General features: G+C 41.4%; 1 protein-coding gene across 2 annotated transcripts in view; it reads left to right on the forward strand.

The window, feature by feature from the left end:
* Window positions 1–21,202, forward strand: part of dapk1 (death-associated protein kinase 1) — a 196,848-nt gene that overhangs the window by 146,020 nt on the left and 29,626 nt on the right. For both annotated transcript variants that reach the window (XM_072281626.1, XM_072281627.1), the window contains exons 19-22: window positions 4,482–4,559; window positions 10,492–10,714; window positions 14,490–14,678; window positions 15,042–15,239. In XM_072281626.1, the coding sequence (XP_072137727.1) occupies window positions 4,482–4,559; window positions 10,492–10,714; window positions 14,490–14,678; window positions 15,042–15,239 (688 nt within the window). The remainder of the gene's footprint in view (window positions 1–4,481; window positions 4,560–10,491; window positions 10,715–14,489; window positions 14,679–15,041; window positions 15,240–21,202) is intronic.

A 21,202-nucleotide genomic window follows, 5' to 3' on the forward strand; every position in this document is an offset into this window, starting at 1 on the left:
GGCCCTTCAGCCCACAAAGCTGTGCCAAACATGTCCCTACCTTAGAGCTACCTAGGCTTTACCCATAGCCCTCTATTTTTCTAAGCTCCATGAAGCCATCCAGGAGTCTCTTAAAAGACCCTATCGTTTCCGCCTCCACCACCGCCGCCAGCAGCCCATTCCACGCACTCACCACTCTCTGCGTAAAAAAAAAAACTTACCCCTGACATCTCCTCTGTACCTACTTCCAAGCACCTTAAAACTGTGCCCTCTCATGCTAGCCATTTCAGCCCTGGGGGAAAACCTCTTGACTATCCTCACAATCAATGCCTCTCATTATTTTGAACACCCCTATCAGGTCACCTCTCATCCTCCGTCGCTCCAAGGAGAAAAGGCCAAGTTCACTCTACCTATTCTCATAAGGCATGCTCCCCAATCTAGGCAACACACTGGCATCAGTACTGCCCTCTCATGTTCAAGCTGGATTGTGTTTATCTGCAGGCTTGTTCTTGCCAGTAACTTTCATGAACTTAAGTACTTGGGCTATATATATTATTTTGTGTGACTGTACGTTTGCTGCTGTCTTATATGTGCCTTGTGCTGTGTATGACTGTGGATACTGTGTTTTGCACCTTAACTGTTTCTTTTGGCTGTATCATAGGTATTCATGATCGAATGACAATTAAACTTAAGAACAATCTGTTTATTCTCTCTTCATACACCAAACCCACTATCCCAGCAATCAATCAGTCAGCTGAATCTTCATTGCATTCTCTCTTTTGTGAATATACCTTCCTTGTGTTATTCCAGATGCAGTGTCACAAGTGCTGAATATAATTTGAGTAAGGCATCCCTACTCTAGAATTGAAATTGTTCTGCAGCAAAGATCAGCATACTGTTTGCTTTCCTTGTTGTCAACTTGCCACACTGAATACGGTTTATATTTATCAAATAGAAAATCATCCAGTTGCATTTACCATTAATTTGTGGATGTGGGTGACGGCCAAGTCTCCTACTGTGTGAAGATGGCACTGGCAAGACTTGGTGATGCTTTGCAGGCAGCAAAGCTACTAACAATTGTATGAAATATACTTTTTCGGGACTATGATCTCTGCAATCTGCAGCTTATAGTTTCCCACTGGGCGGTGTGCTTTTGATCCGTCCGCAGGATCTGGCGTTCTTGTGGTATTCTGAAATATTTGGCGAACTGGACTCTGGAGAATACAGATTTGGCCGCGGGCGGCCACTGATGGAGCAGACTTGGGGCTGGACTGAAGTGACAGGGCCCGGGCCCGAGAGCTGATAATGAACTGGTGCTTGGCCAATTTAAGCGCCGAGCCAGATTAAAAAGATTCAGGAATCGAGGCCGGGTGGAGGATGAGCTGGTGTTCATCTCACTACTGCAGGAAGCTCTACTAACCTCAGTACTGAACTGACAGTGTAGCTGTGGCCTGCAGCCATTGGTATCCTGCAGCGCTGTGAATTTACTTTCTGTGGTTCGTATTCTGTGGATTGTTTGCTTTTTTTTAAAATCCTTTGCGTGATTTGTTCTTTTTCACACACTGGATGTATGACTGTGCCGAGAAGTTTTTCATGAATTCTGTTGCTTTTCTTTGTTTTGTGGCTGTCTGCAAGAAGATGAACCTCAAAGTTACATATGTAATACGTATTCATAAGTGTACTTTGAACTTAGAAAAGACAGCTGCATACCCAGTTCAGAATATATCCTTTCAGATATCAGAAGTTTGTTTATATATAACATTAAGAGCAAATATTAGTCTGGGTAGTTTTTGAAGTTAAAACCTTAATTTCATCTTTTTAAATTTTTCACAGCCAAAAGCCAGTGAACAGCAAAAGCACTGAAGTTCAATGAAAAGTTCTATGAACAAGATGTAGAGAGAGGGGTATACGTTTTACATTTCTAGCACTGCTCCCTCTAGGCTGTGCAGCCACACAGGAACCGAAATATCCCCACGCACAGTTTTCAGGCCGGTAAAAACGTCTTGCTCAGAACAATGGTTGGCCCGCGCAGCTGGCAGCCTCCAGCCTGATGGCACGAATATCAATTTTTCCTACTGGTTTAAAAACTTCCCTCTCCCTCCCTTCTTCTATTCCTCACTCTGGCCTCTCACCTCTTCTCATCTGCCTCTCACCTCATCCTGTGTCCCCTCCTCCTTTCCTTTCCCCTCTGGTCCACGCTCATCTCCTACCAAATTCCTTCCTCTCCAGCCCCTTACCTTTCCCACCACCTGGCCCCACCTATCCCTTCTAGCTGTTCTCCTTCCCCTCTCTCCCCACCCCAACATTTTTATTGTGCAGTCTCCCCCCTCCCTTTCTAGTTCTGAAGAAGAGTTTAGGCCCAAAATGTTGGCTATTTATTTCCATAGATCTGAGTTCCTCCAGCATTTTGTGTGTGTTACTGCAGGTGCAGTAGCCTGACTTGCATTCAAGATTAAAGATTAGATGAGATTGTTTAATGTCATTTCCAGTACACAAGTGTAAAGATAAACAAAATAGTTGTTACTCTGGATCAGATCAGTAGGAGAAAAAAAAGGCAGAATAAGATGAAGAGCAGAATAAAATTACTTAAGATAATTTATATACAACATACTTAAGCATATCACCCCTAATGGGGCATAGGCTGCCAACAGCAGCTTGCCAAAGTCTTCTGTGCTGAGCCAGTATTTTAAGTTAGTCCCAGGTGTAACCCATCTTCGAAGATCCTTCCTCTCCAAGGAAGGAGAAAGTTGGAGCTTCTGTTGGCATTTCTGTAACTCGGGGTTTTTAACGGGATGGGATTGCTAGTCCCATGCCAACCCCCCTCCTTCCTCAGCCGGGCTTGGGACCATCCAGGATACAAAGATTCATTGTATGTTTATAAACTGACGCTAGGCACAGGAGTGTCTGTACATAAGGTGACTGACAGGAAATGAGTAAGTTGTGGGGTGGGGCGGGGCGGGTTAGTGGGTGGAGGTGTTGATCGGTCTTACTGCTTGGGGAAAGTAACTGATTTTGAGTCTAGTGGCCCTGGCATGGATGCTACACAGCCTGCTCCCTGATGGGAGTGGGACAACAGCCCGTGAGCAGGGTGGGTAGAGTTTTTCATGACGCAACTAGCCCTTTTCCAGCACCTTTCTGTATCTACGTCTTTGATGTGGTAGGCCGCTGCCGCTGATGCATTGGGCAGTTTTGACTATCTATTGTAGAGCCTTCCTGTCTGCCCCAATGCAGTTTCCGTACCATGCAGTGATGCAGCATGCTAGGATCCTTTCTACTGCGCATATGTGGAATGGTGCAAGAATAGACGTGCATAGTCCAGATCTCTTCAGCCTCTTCAGAAAGTAGAGGCATTGGTGAGCTTTCCTGATTCTGTGGAATGTGTTCTAGGACTCTTAGAGTTTGTGAGTGATGTGCAGTCCCAGTAGTTTGAAACTGCTCAGAGTTTCCACTGCTGTGCCGCTGACGTAAAGAGGGGTGTGAGTTCTCCTGAAGTCCACGACCATCTCCTTTGTCTTGTTGACATTGAGGAGGAGGCTGTTTCCCTGACAGCAGGCCTCGAGCTCTTCCACCTCCTCGTTGTAGACAGTCTCATCGTTGTTGGCGCTGAGCCCCACAGATGTGGTGTCATCGGCAAACTTGACAATGGGATTGCTCAGGTGTTTGGCCGTGCAGCTGTGTGTGAGCAGAGTGTACAGCAGTGGGCTCAGCACACAGCCCTGGGGCAGTGGGGGGCACCCGTGTTGAGGATGACGAGGAGGGAGGAGTTGTGCATCCTGACTATCTGAGGTCTGTTGGTTAGCAAGTCCAACACCCGGCTGCACAGTCATGTATTTAGACCGAAGAGTAGGAGTTTGTTCAAGGTCTTTGGGACAATGGTGCTGAATGCTGAGTTGAAATCCAGAAATAGCATTCTGAGATAAGTGTCCTTGTCTTTGAGGTGTGTCAGGGCCAGATGCATGCTATGGTATCTGTCATATTGTGAGATTTGGGAGAGGTTTGTGTGTGGGTGGTGGAGGAAGAAAATTTCTTTTAATAAAAGGTGTTGGGCATGGTTATATATGAACTGTACTAACTGACATGACTAGCAAACCTTAAAAAAAATCTTTTATCTAGCATCACCAGTATTCCGGATAAAAACACTAATATCCATGTTAATTACTAATGTAACATAGGGTGATATTTTGTGAAGGTTTTATCTTTCTCTGTTTTCAACAGGCGTTCATTTACATTATGCATTCTCGCTTAAATGCTATGTTTAAGTATGGTGATAGGATCTAATTACTGTGCAGTCAGTGCTGTAAATCTGGTTCATTTCAAAATCTTTGCAAATGAATTGCTAAGCAGCTCTTGGCTCTGTGTCTAGATGCACAGTTTGGTATATTTAATATTCTAACCCAAGAGTGTGAAAATAAATTCACAGGTTGCAGAGAGCCCTCTCACGGGTTAGATATGAAATTAAGTGGGATTCAGTCTAATTGGATTGATTGTTGATTGCTTAATAGGATGGAAGAACTGCTGAAGATCTTGCTAGAGCTGAACAACATGAACAGGTTGCCAACTTGCTTGCCAGGCTTAAAAAGGTAATGCACGTATACGAGTCCAGGATCTTGACAATGGGCATATGTTAACATACGGTTCGAGGACCACTTGGCGGCTTGTATTACACTCTCCCACATGAACGGATTCCTGTGAAATGGTCAGGCAATTAAATTAAGATTCCAGTTTGGAAGCAGTGTGTCTTCCTGGCTTTTTATTGGGGGGGGGAGGAATATAATGTTCATAAGAGAAAACCTTCACATATGACCATCAGCAGAAATAGTGAAGTCCTGAGCTGAGCAGAATTGTAACTAGCTCCGTTTATAGTGCCAGCTGTGAGTACAAGTAGGTTACTTTAGCTATTCAGGCCTGTTTTATCATTCATTTAGATTACCTGTTACCTCAATTAAATTTACGCACCGCGGTGTCACATTCCTTACGCAAGAAAAGCCATTTAGCTACAACAGTCTAAAATAGGAGGATTAAATTTTGCTGAATGGTGATTCAGCTTCTCGTGTTCATTAGCAATTTACTACCATAACCACATACAAGAGTGGAGTCAAATTATCTGAACTAATCACAACGTTGTCCCTAGCAGGCTTTCCAATTCTGCCCTTATTTAGCCAGAACAGGTTTCATTAATTAAGTACTAGTCTCACATGATTATTAATAACATTAACACTATTTACCATTGCATTAACTTTTTAATAATCCGACCAAAGTGTCAAACCTAACCGACAGTATGGTACTTACTGAATGAAATTGCAGGATTACAGTTACAAGTGGTTTTGCAATTGAAGTGTTACATAACATGAATCATCTTGCCTCTCATTAGGCAATGTGCTGTAGACTACCTTAATTGCCATTAGCTGCCTACTGTGAATTCGCCAGATTAGTTTATCTGGTGATAAATGTTGCTGATCAAGTGACCACCAAGAAAACCACACACAGATTTTATTTGGGACTGCACGGCTATTTACAAGGAGAGTTTTCCGACCGTTGATTGAAATTCAGAGGCTTGAAACTTCCATTCCCAACTATCCTGCTGGTACTAAAATTGAAGACCTCAAGAGCAAGATTGCTATACCAGAGGGGCATCAGGGACTGCTTTGTACTTTGCTTCATGGAAACGTGGTTCACACCAGCCTTTTGGATGTGGTGCTGCAGCTCAATGGCTTCACCATTCTCCTCAAAGACAGGACAGCTCAGTCTTGTAAACGCAGTGGAGGGTGGAGTATGCCTGATGTTTAACTCATCGCAGTGCACAAACATGGTGGTAAGATCTCAGTCCTGCTCACCCAACCTGGAACATCTAGCAGTCAAATACTGTCCATTTTATTTGTCGAAGGAGTTTTCAGCCATCATCCTGGTAGTGGTGTACATCCCACCTCTGGCCGATGTCAAGCAGGCTCTGGAGGAGCTGAGCAGCATAATCAGCAGGCACGAAACTCCATACCCTGATGCCTACCCCATCACTGTGGGCGATTTCAACCAGGCCAGCTTGAAGAAGTCTCTGAACAACTAACAGCAGCATATCACTGTGCCATCTCATGCCCACGCTTTGGAAGGTCCGATCAGCTGGCTGTACTTCTACTCCGGGCAGAGACTAAAGATGCAGCACCAATGACAAGGACCAAGAAGGTACGGTCAAGGGAGGTGGAAGAGTGTTTACGGGACTGCTTTGAGTCAGATGACTGGGCAGTATTCAGAGATTCATCTTCGAGTGTGAGTGAATACACCACAGTTGTTACTGACTTCATCAAGACCTGTGTGGGTGAGTGTGTGCCTTAGAGAGCATACCAAATATACCCAAATCAAAAGCTGGGGATGAACCAGGAGATTCATAGTCTGTGGCATTTAAGCCGGGCAATCTAGAGCTACACAAGAAGTCCAGGTATGACCTACAGAAGGCTATCAGGAGCAAAGCATAACTGCGATTGAGGTTAGAAACGGAATTGGATGTACATCAGCTCTAGTGAGGTTCACAGACCAGTACTTCCTACAAGGTGAAACATGGTGAACAGCTGTGACACTTCCCCTCCCAGACGAGCTCAGCACTTTGTATACACGCTTTGAAAGGGAGAATAAAGCTACATCTTTCTGAATACTAGCAGTATCTGGTGATCACAAGGAAATCTGCAGATGCTGGAAATTCAAGCGAAACACACAAAATGCTGGTGGAACGCAGCAGGCCAGGCAACATCTGTAGGAAGAAGTACAATCGACATTTCGGGCCGGGACGTCAACTGTACTTCTTCCTATAGATGCTGCCTGGCCTGCTGCGTCCCACCGGTATCTGATGATCCTGTGATCTCTGTCATGGAGACCGATGTCGAAACATCTTTCCAGAGCGTGACAACCCTCCTCCCCCCCCCCCCCCCGCAAGGAGTCTGGTCCTGATGGCATACGTGGTAGGGCTCTGAAAATCTGTGCCAACTAATTGGTAGGAGTCTTCAATAACATCTTCAAAATCTCACTGCTGTAGTCAGAGATTCCCACCTGTTTCAAAAGGATGACAATCGTACCGCGTCCATGAAGAACCGTGTGAGTTACTTCAATAACCATCACCCAGTGACACTCACATACTGTAATCAAGTGCTTTGAGAGGTTGGTCATGGCTGGACTCAACTCCTGCCGAAGCAACGACCTGGACCCACTGCAATTTGTCTGTCATCACAATAGGTCTACAGCAGGTGCGATCTCACTGGCTCTCCACTTAGCCTTAGATCACCTGGACAATAGTAATATTTACGTCAAGCTGCTGTTTATTGACTACAGGTCAGCATTCAATGCAATCATAACCTCAGTACTAATCAAGAAGCTCTCAAAGCCTGGGCACGTATACCTCCCTCAGCAACTGGATCCTTGACTTCTCACTGGGAGGCCTCACCTCTGCAGATCAAAAATAGCATCTCCTCCTCGCTGACAATCAACTCTGGCGCACCTCAAGGAAGCGTGCTTAGCCCACTGCTCTACTCTGTCTACACCCACGACCGTGTGGCACAAACACCATCTATAAATTTGCCGATGACAGAACTATTGGCGGCAGATGTTCAGATAGTGATGAGGAGGTGTGCAGTGGTAAGATAGATCATCTGGTAGAGTGATATCGCAGCAACAACCTTTGCAGTAAACGTCAGTAAGACCAAGGAATTGACTAGGTCTTCAGAAAGGGGGAATTGAGGGAACACACAGCAGTCCTCATTGAGGGATCAGCTGTGGCTGAGCAGTCTCAAGTTCCTGGGTGTCGACATCTCTGAAGATCTATCCAGGGCCCAACATATTGATGCAATTACTGAGAAAGTGGGGAGCAACTATATTTTATTAGGGGTTCGAGGTGAATTGGTATATCATTAAAGACACTTGCAAATTTCTACAGATGTGCTGTGAAGACCATTATAACTGATTGCTTCACCATCTGGTGTGGAGGGGCCACTGTACAGGATCAGGGGAAAAAAAAGCTGCAGAAGGTTGTAAACTTATCCAGCTCCATCAAGGGCACTAGCCTCCCCAGTGTCAAGGATATCTTCAAAATTCTATGCCTCAAGAAGGTAGCATCCATCAACAAAGGACCCCTGTCACTCAAGACATGCCCTCTTCTCATTGCCACCATCAAGGAGGTGGCACTGAAGAGACAGACTCAATGCTTCAGGAGCAGCTTCTTGGCGTCCGTCATCAGATTTCTGACTGGGCCATAAATCCATGAACACTACCTCATCATTTTTTCTCTTACTTTGCCCTACTTGTTTAATTTATTTTTATATATACTTTTTACTGTATTTTATAGTTTTTATTACTATGTGTTGCAATGTACTGAAAAATAGCAGATTTCACGACATATGCCAGTGCTATTAAACCGGATTCTGAGTCCTTTATAAATCGTTCAATTACTTATTTTGTCTAAAATGTGAGATTGATGCTGTGTCCACTGGATAATTCTTTCTCCCTCTTTCTCACAGTGGAGTTTGTTCTGCTGTGAAGAAGCAATTAAAGTGGAAAGATTCAGCTGCAGTATCTGTAACCATAACCACTGTAACTAAAACAAATATGTGAAAGCCACAAAATAAAACTTTATTAGGATAGGATCACAATAGGATTTTTTATTAGAATTAAACTCAAATTTCAAGTATTCTAAAGACACCTTTCCCAAGAAAGAGGGCAGTAGACACCGCTGAGCATCTGTCATTTTGTTAGCACCCTTCTTGAGGGTCATGCCAGCACAGTGGCAAGCTGCATTTCACACCATGAAGTGGTCTACTACTCTTATTTGTGCTGTATTGATGGCTGCAGGTGGGGTTTGGTGCACTAGAGAATTGAAAAGCTTTTCAAATGGGCCTGTAGTACACAGTAAATCAGAATCATTCAGCTTTAGTGGTGAAGAGGATGGGATAAAGGTGGATGAGTGAGTGAGGGGGGAGACGGAGCCAGTAATAAACTGGTCTAACATACCAGTACGAAAATGGGCAACACTTGGTTTGTGTCAGAGCTGTCCCCAGTAAGAAATTTGCGGAAGGGTGGCCATAATATTTTAAAATTGCTGGTTAAAGTGTACTGAGAGGGTGGTTAAGTAAAGAGCTGGAAGCTCTGAAGTGAGAGACTGAAGGAAGATTAGGATTTGGATTGGGAGTTGATGGTTTGCCATGAGTGTTCAAGATTAACTATGAGCAACATGCATGTGTGACACGTGTAGGCATGTGTATGCACACACATGGTAAGTCTGTGCAACTGAGCATGATCTTCTTGGGCCAGGCCTCACTCTGGTAGCTGGTGTGCAGCAGCCATCCTATATCAAAAGGTTTCTTGCACAGGCGGTTTCCTCTCAGAAACTGAGCAGGTCATCCCCGATCCCGAGGACAGGCAGGCGGGTCATCTCCAAACTGGAAGAACTACCAAAGTTAATGGTAACCACACAATAACTGCACACACTGACTGAATTATTAGTCACTCAAAAACAAAATAAGGATTTCAGGCTTCCTAGTCCATAATTACTGAGTTTCTTTCAAACTAATTTGGTAGTATGAAAATTCAAAACGTTACTTTTAATTTTTTAGTGACTTTTTTAAAAAAGCAATGTGTATCACACATTATATAAAATATTAGACTGAAAACTTTTAGGAAGCATCTTATTTTTCATTGTGTCCTCAGCACACAATGCAATTGAATCTTAACCATCTTAATTTGAATTCCAGAATATCAAAAGAATGTCCTTGGCGTGAGTAATGTTTTTTATAGCTGTAGCACCTCCCAAAGCAATTCACCACCAAATGCCTTTGAGCTGTTCCGTAGTGCAGGCAATTATACGAGCAGTGTTGTCCCACAAATAGCTATGAGGAAAAAATGGCCAATGAATCTGTTTTACGGTATGAAGGTTGACCAAAGCACTGGCAATTCATTAACGTGTGTGCTGTGGGATATTTTCATTTGTGTGTACAGGTGCAACTTTGATTTAACATTCTCTGCAAACCACACTTAAAGTAAAACATTAAACAGTTTTCTTTTTGGAGCTGCTAATTCACATCTTTTGTGAGAACCTCTTTCAGCAAAATGTTACTGACTGGAAAATTCTCAGGCTTTTGCAATCTGCCCGTGTGTGATCAGAAGAGAGATTTCACTCCCTCTACTGGTGACATTTATATTGCTGGCTGGTGTGCGCTTGCATCAGGGAAGACCGCTGTTTTATATACACGCAATCACGCTCTTGAAAGGATTAGTATTTCAGAAAGTGTTTTTAGCTTATTGAGGTCTATATCTATATTTTGGAATTTCTGCATTCACTCATTTTGATGTTCTCATCGCCTCATTTTTGCTATTTCAATAATGATGTTGACTTAAGTGAAGCATGCAAGACTCTAAAATGAACAGTTTAACCAGTCACTAAAAATAGCACCTTCACTGTAGTCTCTGATCTCCCCTCCACTCCTGTGAAGGTTATCAATCAATGGATTTCTTCTAATTGTGTTCTTTGCCTCACTTCAGGATACCCACAGAGGGATTTTCGTTCAACAGCTCAGGCCTTCTCAGAATTCCCAAGTCCGAATAAAGCTCAAGCTATTTGGGCATTCAGGTTCAGGAAAGACAGCACTTGTAGAATCTCTGAAGTGTGGACTCCTACGAAGTTTCTTCAGGAGACGCAGACCAAGGCTATCATCGACCAACTCAACTCGGTATCCCCCTTCCCCATCATCATCAAAACCAACAGGTATCATAAATCTAAACCCAAAATCTGAAAGTCTGCTATGATAGAAGTGATTCTTCTTAGAGTAAAAGCACAATCTGCCTTATTTCTGCATTCTCATTCTGAAATAACCATCAGTTAAAACAGCTATTTTGCAAATCATTATGTGATTGGTCAAATTTGAATATTGTCTTACTTCACATTTTAAAATTGCACCAATAATCTAGGCAAGGTTGCCGTCAGATGATGTGTTCTTGATTTTGACCGAGTATTAAAGCTTCAGCTTTCCAAATAGATTTATCCATTCAGTTAGCTTGTGATGCTCTCGGTCCTCTCCATTTGTACGCGTGGTTTTATCCATATTGTGCATTCTATTCAATATCACGGAAACAAGAGGAGCAGATACAGTCTAAGCAGAACTCCATTCAATATTCAATGATGTACCTTAAACGCTAATGAAATGCTACACTGTAAGACTTTGTCAAGATCAGCCGAACTACCTTAATGTATCTGCTATTTGTGGACATTTTATGTGAATGTTGGAGGAAAAAAAAATAGGATTCAAGTCTGGCTGTCTGTGGATAATGTTTGCTTATAAGTGCGCAGAAGTACTGTTGCATTCACAGTTTGACACAGTGGGAAATGTATCACTTTCTGCATTGGCTGAGATGCTGTGTGGTATTCACAGCTCGGTATCAGTTATTAATTGTCTTGAAGAATGGGATAAGAATAGTTAACACAAATTAAATTCAGTAATCAGAATAGTGCCTTGAAGTTGTGCTTTGAGCATTTTTTTAGTACAGCTGGTATTCTGTGGAGTTTCACAAAAATAAGTGAGAGAAAGTTATAGGAGAATTTTTTAAAAACTAGAAGTATGTTTACCTTTCAGCCGTAAGCTCTTTTGAAGTGATTTTTTAATTGCACCTTGATGCTTACTTCTACTGACATAAGAATTCCGAAAGGAATGTCCTTGTGCTGGCTGATAAAGTAGTTGTTTGTGTATTTATGTGTAGTTACCTACACTCCTATTTTAAGAGAAACAGGAGAGCAGTTGGGATGGGAATTTCGCTTACTGATTACAATCTCAAATAGAATTGAGTTTATTATCACTGTCTTATCATGTGCAATTTGTGGTTTCATGATAACAGTACAGTGTCAAGAAATAAAGTTACCATAAATTTTTAAAAAGATGAATATTGCCAGGAAAAAAAGTAAGTGGTAGTGTTCATGGACCATTCAGAAATCTGTTGGCAGAAGGAGAAAGCCATTTTTGAACTGTTTCTGATACTGGGCTAAAAGATTAGTCTTTTACATTTGTGTTTTTATTTTGTCTTTTTTTTCTGATTTTAGAAGAAAATTCCCCACCTTTTGGGGAATGGTTCCATGGGCACTGGGTTCCTCACCCCAAACGGTCACTTTCTGCACACAATGCTTCTTGGTCAGTGTTTGTAACTGTTTAGTTTCCAGCAGGCTTCACAAACAGGATCCGAACCTGTCCAGTTGCAATCACAAATGATGTATACTTTCAACGAGTTCCTGGAAAGGAAAAAAACCGTTGACTCAGTTTGTCTCCTCGTAACCTCGAATCCATGTGTCACACTATAGCACCACCTTCGTTGGTTTAGATCAAACTAACATGGCATGAAACATGGGACTAGGATTTTTTTTCTGGTCCAAGAGATGCACGTGCTCTCAATGCCATCAGGAGTGAGGGGGAAATCTTAGCAGAAACTGCAAAGGCTCTTTAGCAACTGTATTTCATTTAATTTTCAGAAATCAGAGCGAGGAGGAAGAACTAATTGATGCAAATGCTCAGTACAGGTGGTTTATCTGCTGATAGACAACAGCAAGTAAAGCTGGCCAGGCAATTTTTTTTTAATATACTGTTTAACTGCAAATGTGGCACACTGGTATCCATGAGTCAGGTTCTCACTGTTATGGTTGTGTAGACTGACTCTCTCATCCCAACTAAAGATTTGTAAATCCATCAATAGAGACAATAAGATAATCAGCAAACCACCAGTCTACAGTGCGTTGCTAAATGTAGTCAATCAAAAAAACAAATTATGATTACATTTTTGAGTTAGTTTGTTTTGCAGGAAGATTTCTCACAATATCTCATTCTCAAGTTAATTTTACAGTGTTTCTCAAGTGTATTCTTGACTTCCTTAAGTATGCTGTTTTTGAGTTGCATTTACAGTGACACCATTTTAATTTGGATTCTGCGATCTAACTTCTGATCTTGCTGCCAATTCATTCTTCCTTCTCCTGGCAGTAAATTCACAGAAACAGCTTTAAAAGTTTGTCACTGGCATAACACTATCAAATCTACCATTGGAAATGCCAGAAATCATCTTGTGTTGCAAATATAATTTTTGGAACTGTGGAGTTTGCCGTCTTTGCTGTGGCCAGATCAGCCCTGCAAACTGTCACAGTCGATGCCTGCTTTCTCATGTCAGAGACTCTTATGTAAGATGGTATAAATAGATGAGATTTATCTAAGTGAGGTGGCACCTCATCCTGTCCTTTGCCATCATTTGTTGATATCCTGATCTTGCGAACATACTCTTGCACCCGTCCTGTGTGCTTAAATTTAAAATCCTTGCCCTTAATCATAAGTCACACACTTCCTTTTCTGTGCACTACCTTTAAGATCTTCCTCCACCTAATCTTCCCTCCCACCCTGAACAGTCATTTGATTCCAACTTGTTCATCCTACCTTCTCTCTCTCACACACCGTGACTATGCCAGCTGTAGTGGTCCCACGGACTGAAACTGTGAAAACCTCTACCTCCATCTCTAATTTTAGTATTTAAAATGGCTGGAAGGTCAGGGTTAATGGCATGTGTGGAGGGTTATGTCGGAGGGAAGGGTGAGATTGATCTTAGTGCAGGTTAAATTGTGGCATGACGTTATGATCATTACTGTGCAGCTGACCAGGTAACTACAGTCAAGTTATTTTACACTATTGTGACTAATTTCAAGGAAGCTTGCAGACCAAACTGATAGTGTCATTCAGCACATCGAATGTAATCTCAGGTATATTTTTCTCTATCAGTAGTCAAACTACTTGTCTCCTCAGAGAGTCAGCCCTCACAACTTAAATTTGGGTGTTGCGGTTCTCTATCCTGAGAAGCTTTTCAGGCCATCCTTGTGAATTACTTTGTCCCAGCAAAGGTATTTTACACTTTCAGAGGTGTCTCTCATTATCGCTATGTAATCCAGTGGAATCATTGTCCTGTTCAACATATTGAAGTAAATCCTGGCATTGTACCTATTGAAATTGTATTCAATCATCTGCTGTTGCCTTTGATATTAAGAGTATAAAAATCTGTTGTACATTGAGTTCGGGAGACTTGACCGAATGGCGCCTTGTAGGTACAATAACCTGCTGAAAAATAAAACAGGGTGAATGAATAACATGAGTTTTTTAAAAAATCAGAATGTGGAAAGAACTGAAAGATATTCACAGAAGCAATTTCTTTGATATGTATTGTCCTAGGCAGAAATTCAAGATGATTGCCTGAGATTCTGTAGATTAGGTCTGAAATTAAAACTGGAAAAGCTGACACGATAGTATCTGGCCCACACCAGGCACTAAAACAAATTATTAGGATAGCTCCAACTGCCTATTGAGGACTGTGTTCTCTTCTGAGCCAAGTATGACTAGGGACTCGTCCCCACTTTATTAACTTCATAACATGTTGAAAGTTTACACCTTTTATTAGATACTGATTTTGAGAATACTTGCCAGTTAAATTGATAAGCCACATTATTTGATTGAACTGTCTCTTTTAAGTTTCAGTGAGTATTTCCAATCTATACCCTGGCTGTGAAAATGTCAGTGTAAGGAGCAGGAGTATGATGTTTGAACCCAGCCTAACCAAAGGTGTGCTCCAAGCTTTCGTTTCACCCACGCACAATCTTCACTATGCAACCGATGACCAGAGCACTAAAGCAATTGACATACAACATGCTAATATTAATGGTAAGAAGTGTCTGCGGTGAAAACTTTCAACTCCGGAGCTTTTAGCTGGCTGCTTGCTTACAATTTTGTGTTTATTAAACATAAAAATGCCTTTCTAATATAGTTATTTGGCAATGATATTGGAGGGCTGGCAAACTCTTCTTGGTAGGAGTCGGGTTCCATCAACTGTGTCAACTTAAGAAATAATACTTAGTTCATTTTTATTTTCTGTATTCGGCTGCCATTTGAGCTTCTCTGGCACTTTCATAGCAGTGTAACAATTCTTGCTTAAATTTTTGTGACTAATTTTTAAGTAGAGTATATGCAACTGTTAACTTTAGATGTTTGTAAAATGTGATTGAAGTATTCACCCCTCTTTTTTAGGTGTTGGTGATTTTAATGTCTGGGAGTTCTCTGGCAATCCAGCCTACTATTGCTGTTATGATTATTTTGCAACAAACGATCCGACTGCTATCCACTTGGTGCTTTTCAGTCTCGAGGAGCCATATGAAATGCAGTTGAATCAGGTGACGTTTTGGCTCAATTTCCTCAAAGCTCTTATTCCAGTGGAAGAGCCTATAGGTAAGATATAAACCATGTGCTATTTAGAGATACGGCACATCTGCCAATCAGGATTATTATTTGAATTTGAGAAGTGTGCGGGTACAATGACTGATCCTCAGCTGGCAGCGCTTCAGCCTGTGAGTGGGAATCCTAATCTTCTAATCCAAGGGAATCTGCTGGCTTTTAAGAGGAAGATCTAGACTTTCCTTTTTCCTCTGATTTCTGATAAAAGCTTAAGTAGCTTCTTTTCTTCTCCCTGTGTAACACTTAATATGCAGAGGGAAATTTAATCATCGGAGATATTGAAAAGATTTTAAATATTTATCAAAATGCTGGGGAGTGCAGATAAGAGATATTGGGGTGGAAAGATGTACAGAAAAGCCACCAAAGATAATGGTGAAGATGTACGAATGTGGAAAGTATGCCACTGAATACAAAGGTTTAAAAATGTTGTGGGCCTAGTCCTATGATAAACTCTGTTAGTCTGTCAGCAATATAATGGGAACTGTTATGGGTTGGAGATGGAGAAAACTACAGGCTTTCAGAAGATCTCTATTGGACTTCTGCATTCAGGACTTCTATGAATCTGTGTTATACAGTGACATTAGATAAGAAGCCAAAAGAAACAGTAACATGCTACAGAATTAAACAGTGATCAATGCATAAATCTTGATTCCACTTCAACCACATTAATTATCTTAAATCAATTATTAAACTCAAATTTAGAATGAAGATAAAACAGGCAATGCCTCAATTTTAATGTTAAGCAAGTCAGGTAATGAGCGCCGCTTGTAAACAAAATTTAAAATTGCCATTTGTGAAGTACTGTGCTTTAAATAAAGCAGAGATATCTGCTGGACCAGAATTTGCTACCAGCAGTGAGCCATTCCCCATCCATAGACTACTTGGCTCATTGAGTCTATTCTCCCATTCCCTCATGGCTGGCTTATTATCCCTCTCAACCCCATTCTCCTGCCTTCTCCCCGTAACCTTTGACACCCTGACTAACCAAGAACCTATCAAACTCTGCATTAAATATACTCAAATACTTGGCCTCCACAGCCATCCATGGCAATGACTCCCACAAATTCACCTCTTTCCGGCTAATTAAATTTCTTCTCTGTTCTAAATGTCTCTATCCTACTTTTCTGAGATTGTGCCTCTGGTCCGAGACTCGCCCACTATAGGAAACTTCATCTCCACGTCCACTCTGTCTAGGCCTTTAAATATTTGATAAGTTTCAATGAGATTCCTCCCCCCCCCCCCACCTTTTTATTCCTCTAAACTCCACCAAGTACAGGCCCAGGGCCAATTCCCTGCATCAGTCCTGTGAATCTCCTCTGGACCCTCTCAAATTCCAACACACCTTTTCTTAGATAAGGGACCCAAAACTGCTCATAATAGTCCTCGTGCAGTCTGACCGTTGCCTTGTAAAGCCTCAGCATCACATCCTTGCTCTTATATTCTAGTCCTCTTGAAATGAATGCTAACATTGCGTTTGCCGTCCTTACTATCGACTTAACCTACAAATTAATCCCTGCACAAGCTACTCCCAAGTGCCTTTGCACTTCTGATTTTTGAATTTTCTCCCCTTTTTGAAAGTAGTCTACAGCTTTATTCCTTCTACTAAAGTGCTTGACCATACACTTCCGACACTACATTCCATTTGCCACCATTTTGCCCATTGTCCCAATCTGCCCAAGTTTCTGCAGACTCCCTGCTTCCTCAACACTACCTGGCCCTCCACCTAGCTTTGTATCATCTGCAGACTTGGCCACAATAACATCAATTCCATCATCCAAAGCATTGACATATAACGAGAAAAGAAGTTGTCCCAGCACCAACCCCTGCAGAATACCTCTTGTCACTGGCAGCCAACCAGAATAATCCCACTTTATTCCAACTCCTTGTCTCCTGCTAATCAGCCAATCTTCTATCCATGTTAGTATCTTTCCTGTCATAGTATGGGCTATTATCTTGTTAAGCAGCCTTGTGTGTGGTACCTTCTCAAAGGCCTTCTGAAAATCCAAATAAACAACATCCACCAATTCCCCTTTGTATATCCTGCCCATTATTTCCGCAAAGAATTCCAACAGATTTTTCAGGCAAGATTTCCCCTTAAGGGAACCATGCTGACTTTGGACTATTTTATCATGCGCCTCCAAGTACCCCGAGATCTCATCCTTAACAATGGATTTCAACATCTCCCAACCACTGAAGTCAGGCTAACTGGCCTATAATTTCCTTTCTTTGGCTCCATCTCATTTATAGTTTTCCAGTCCTCCAGAACTATTCCAGAATCTAGTGATTCTTGAAAGATTATTACTAATGCCTGCACAATCTCTTCAGCTACCTCTTTCAGAAACCTGGGGTATAGTCTGTCTGGTCCAGGTAACTTATCTACCTTCGGACATTTCAGCTTCTCCTTGGTAATAGGAACTACACTCACTTCCACCCCCTGACACTGTTGAATTTCTGGCATTTTGCTATCATCGTCCACAGTAAAGACTGACGCAAGATACTTACTAACCTCCTCTGCCATTTCTATGTCCTCCATGTCTACCTCTCCAGTGTCATTTTCCAGTGGTCCAATATCCACTCTCATCTCTCTTTTACTCTTTATATATCTGAAAAACCTTTTGGTATCCTCTTTGATATTTTTGGCTAACTTACCTTCATGTTTCATTTTGTTTTCTCCTTATGGTTTTTTTAATTGCCCCCTGGTTTTTAAAAGCTTCCCAATTCTCACAACTTCCCATTAATGTTTGCTATATTACAAAAGGCCGAAACACCCAGTGATGTTGAGGTACACAACTGAAGATGTGTCGTAATGGTAGTAACATCATCTAGTGGTCATCTTTAAGAACTACTTCCACTCAAGTCAAGAGCAGTGCAGAAACTTTAGGGATTGTAACATCCTGTCCTATTAATCAAGCAATGGTGCTGGAAAGTTTGTGAACCCTGTAGAATTTTTTATATTTCTGCATAAGTATGAGCTAAAATGTGATCAAATCTTCATGTAAATCCTAAAACTAGATAAAGAGAACCCAATTAAATAAATAATATAAAAAAACTTTATACAGTTATTGAGAAAAATGATCCAATATTACATGTATTTGTTGGAAAAAGTATGCGAACCTCTGGAGTATTGCCTTCTACAAAAGCTATTTGGAGTCAGGTGTTCCAATCAATGAGATGGGATTGGAGGTGTGGGTTGGAGAGGTGCCCTGCCCTATTATATCAAAGTCCTGTTACTGACAGAGTCTGCTCCTCTCAAAAAAGTTCTGTTTACGTGCACCCTGCCTCGATCTAAACAACTTTTAAAGGACCTTATAAGAAGAATTGTAGAGATGCATGAAGCTAGAAAAGGCTACAAAAGCATTTCTAAAGACCTGGGTGTTCATCAGTCCACAGTAAGAGAAATTGTGGACAAACGGAGGAAACTCAGTACTGTTGCTACTCTCCCTAGGAGTGGGCATCTGCAAAGATGCCACCGAGAGCACAACGTGCAATGCTGAAGGAGGTGAAAAAGGAGCCAAGGGTGACAGCAAAAGTCCTGCAGAAATCTGAAAACCTGCTAAAGTCATTGTTCATCTGTCTACTATGAGAAAAGCACTGAACAGGAATGGTGTTCATGGAGGGACACCACAGAGGAAACCATTGCTGCACGTCTCAAATTTGCAAAAGGCAGATGTTGAACCCTTTGGCATAAATACACATTGCTGTGTTTGGAGGGGAAAAGGGCGCTGCACACCAACACCAAAACCTCATCCTATCTGTGAAGCATGGTGAAAGGAGCATCATGGTTTGGGGCTCAGGGCCTGGACAATTTGCAATCATTGAGGGAACAATGAATTCAAAATTGTATCGAGACATTTTACAGGAGAATGTCTGGGTAGCTGTCTGTCACTTGAACCTGATAATACAACAAGACACTGATCCAAAAGACAAGAGTAAATCAACAACAGAATGGCTTAAAAAGAAAAAAAAATTGTGTTTTGGAATGGCCGCGTCAAAGTCCTGACCTTAATCCTATAGAAATGTTGTGGAAGGACCTGAAGCAAGCAGTTCCTGCAAGGAAGCCCACCAACATCCCAGAGTTGAAGCAGTTTTGTAAGGGAGAATGGCCTAAAATTCTTCCAAACCGATGTGCAGGACTGATCAACGGTTTCCGGAAACTTTTGGTTGAAGTTTTTGCTATACAAGGGGTCACACCAGTTACTGAAAGCAAAGGTTGACATTCTTTTTCCAACAAATACATGTAATATTGGATCATTTTTCCTCAATAAATAAATGAACAAGTATAATTTTTTGTGTTATTTATTCTGTTTGTCTAGTTTTAGGACATGCATGAAGATTTGATCACATTTTACGTCATATTTAAGTAAAAATAAAGAAAATTCGACAGGGTTCACAAACCTTCTAGCGCCACCGTATGCCATCTCTTTTGCGTTTATGCTGTCATTGACTTCCCTTGTCACCCACAGTTACTACATCCTCCCTTTAGAATCCTCCTTCATCTTTGGGATGTACAGTACTGTGCAAAAGTCTTAGGCATCCTAGATTTTTTTTATATACAATTTCAGATGGTATGGCCTCCGCAGAGCCCTAATCTCAACATCACTGAGCCTGTCTGGGATTACCAGGGAGAGAGAGAAGCAAGCGATACAGCCAAAGTCTGCAGAAGAGCTGTGGCAAGTTCTGCAAGATACCAGCCAATTTTCTTATAAAACTGCATGACAGTGTATATAAGATAATTGATGCAATTTTAAAGGCAAAAAGGGAGGTCACACTAAATATTGATTTGATTTAGTTTTTTTTTACTGTTTCCTGCTTTTTATAGTGAAATTTTTGATATTTAAAAACTTTTCATTTCATTATTTTTGAAAGCATCTTCACTTTCCAGAATTGTTTTTTACATGTGCCTAAGACTTTTGCACAGTACTGTATCTATCCTGTGCCTTTTGAATTGCCCCCAGAAACTCCAGGCGTTGCTGTTCTCCCATCATTCCTGCTGGTGTCCCCTTCCTTTCAACTTTGACCAGCTCCTCTCTCGTTAATTCTCTTTATTCCACTGTAATACTGATACGTCTGAATTTATCTTTTCCCCCTCAAACTGTGGTGTGAATTCTATCATATTATGATCATTGTTACCTAAGAGTTCCTTCACCTTAAGCTCCCTAATCAAATCTGGTTCCTTACAGAACACCCAATCCAGAATAGCCTTTCCCCAATTAGGCTCAACCACAAACTGCTTTAAAAATCTTATAGACATTCTACAAGTTCTCTGTCTTATTGTCCAGTATCAACCTGATTTTCCCAATCTACCAGCATATTGAACTACCCCATGACTATCATAACATTGCCTTTATAACATACCATTTCTATTTCCAATTCAAATTTATATCCCACATCCTGACTGCTGTTTGGGGAGTTGTCAGGGTCTTTTCACCCTTACAGTTTCTTAATTCTATTGAAACACTAATAAAATCATGATTTTTACAAAAAATGTTTAAAAGCTATTCTTCTGAAGTTGCACATTGACATTTCTTAAGTTTTAAAAGCAAACTTTAAACAGTGCTTGAAGTGTAAAGCTGTCTACTTCGCTTTGCTATTTAGTTTTGCTTCAAATTACGATTTTGAAGCTCCTTGTAAAGTATAAAGAAATGTTACTGCTGGCCATATTGTCTTTGATGTGAAAGTGAAATGGCCTTTGAGTAATAGGACAGTATAGCATGATAGGAGATCATTCTGCCCATCACGTCTGTGCTCGTTCTTTCATGGAGCATCCACTTAATCCCACTCTCCTCTTTTCCCATATATCTGTAAAATATTAAAGTGTTTTAGCAATTGTGTTTCAAATCTGTATCCACCTTCCTCATTTGGCAGCAAACTAGAAATCCCAGACACTTTGCGTCACGCTTTTTCCTCATGTTCTTTTGTCAATCACTTTGAACCTGCATCTTCTGGTAAACATCCTA

This window comes from Mobula birostris, chromosome 17 (assembly GCF_030028105.1).
Source record: "Mobula birostris isolate sMobBir1 chromosome 17, sMobBir1.hap1, whole genome shotgun sequence".
Lineage (NCBI taxonomy): Eukaryota > Metazoa > Chordata > Chondrichthyes > Myliobatiformes > Myliobatidae > Mobula > Mobula birostris.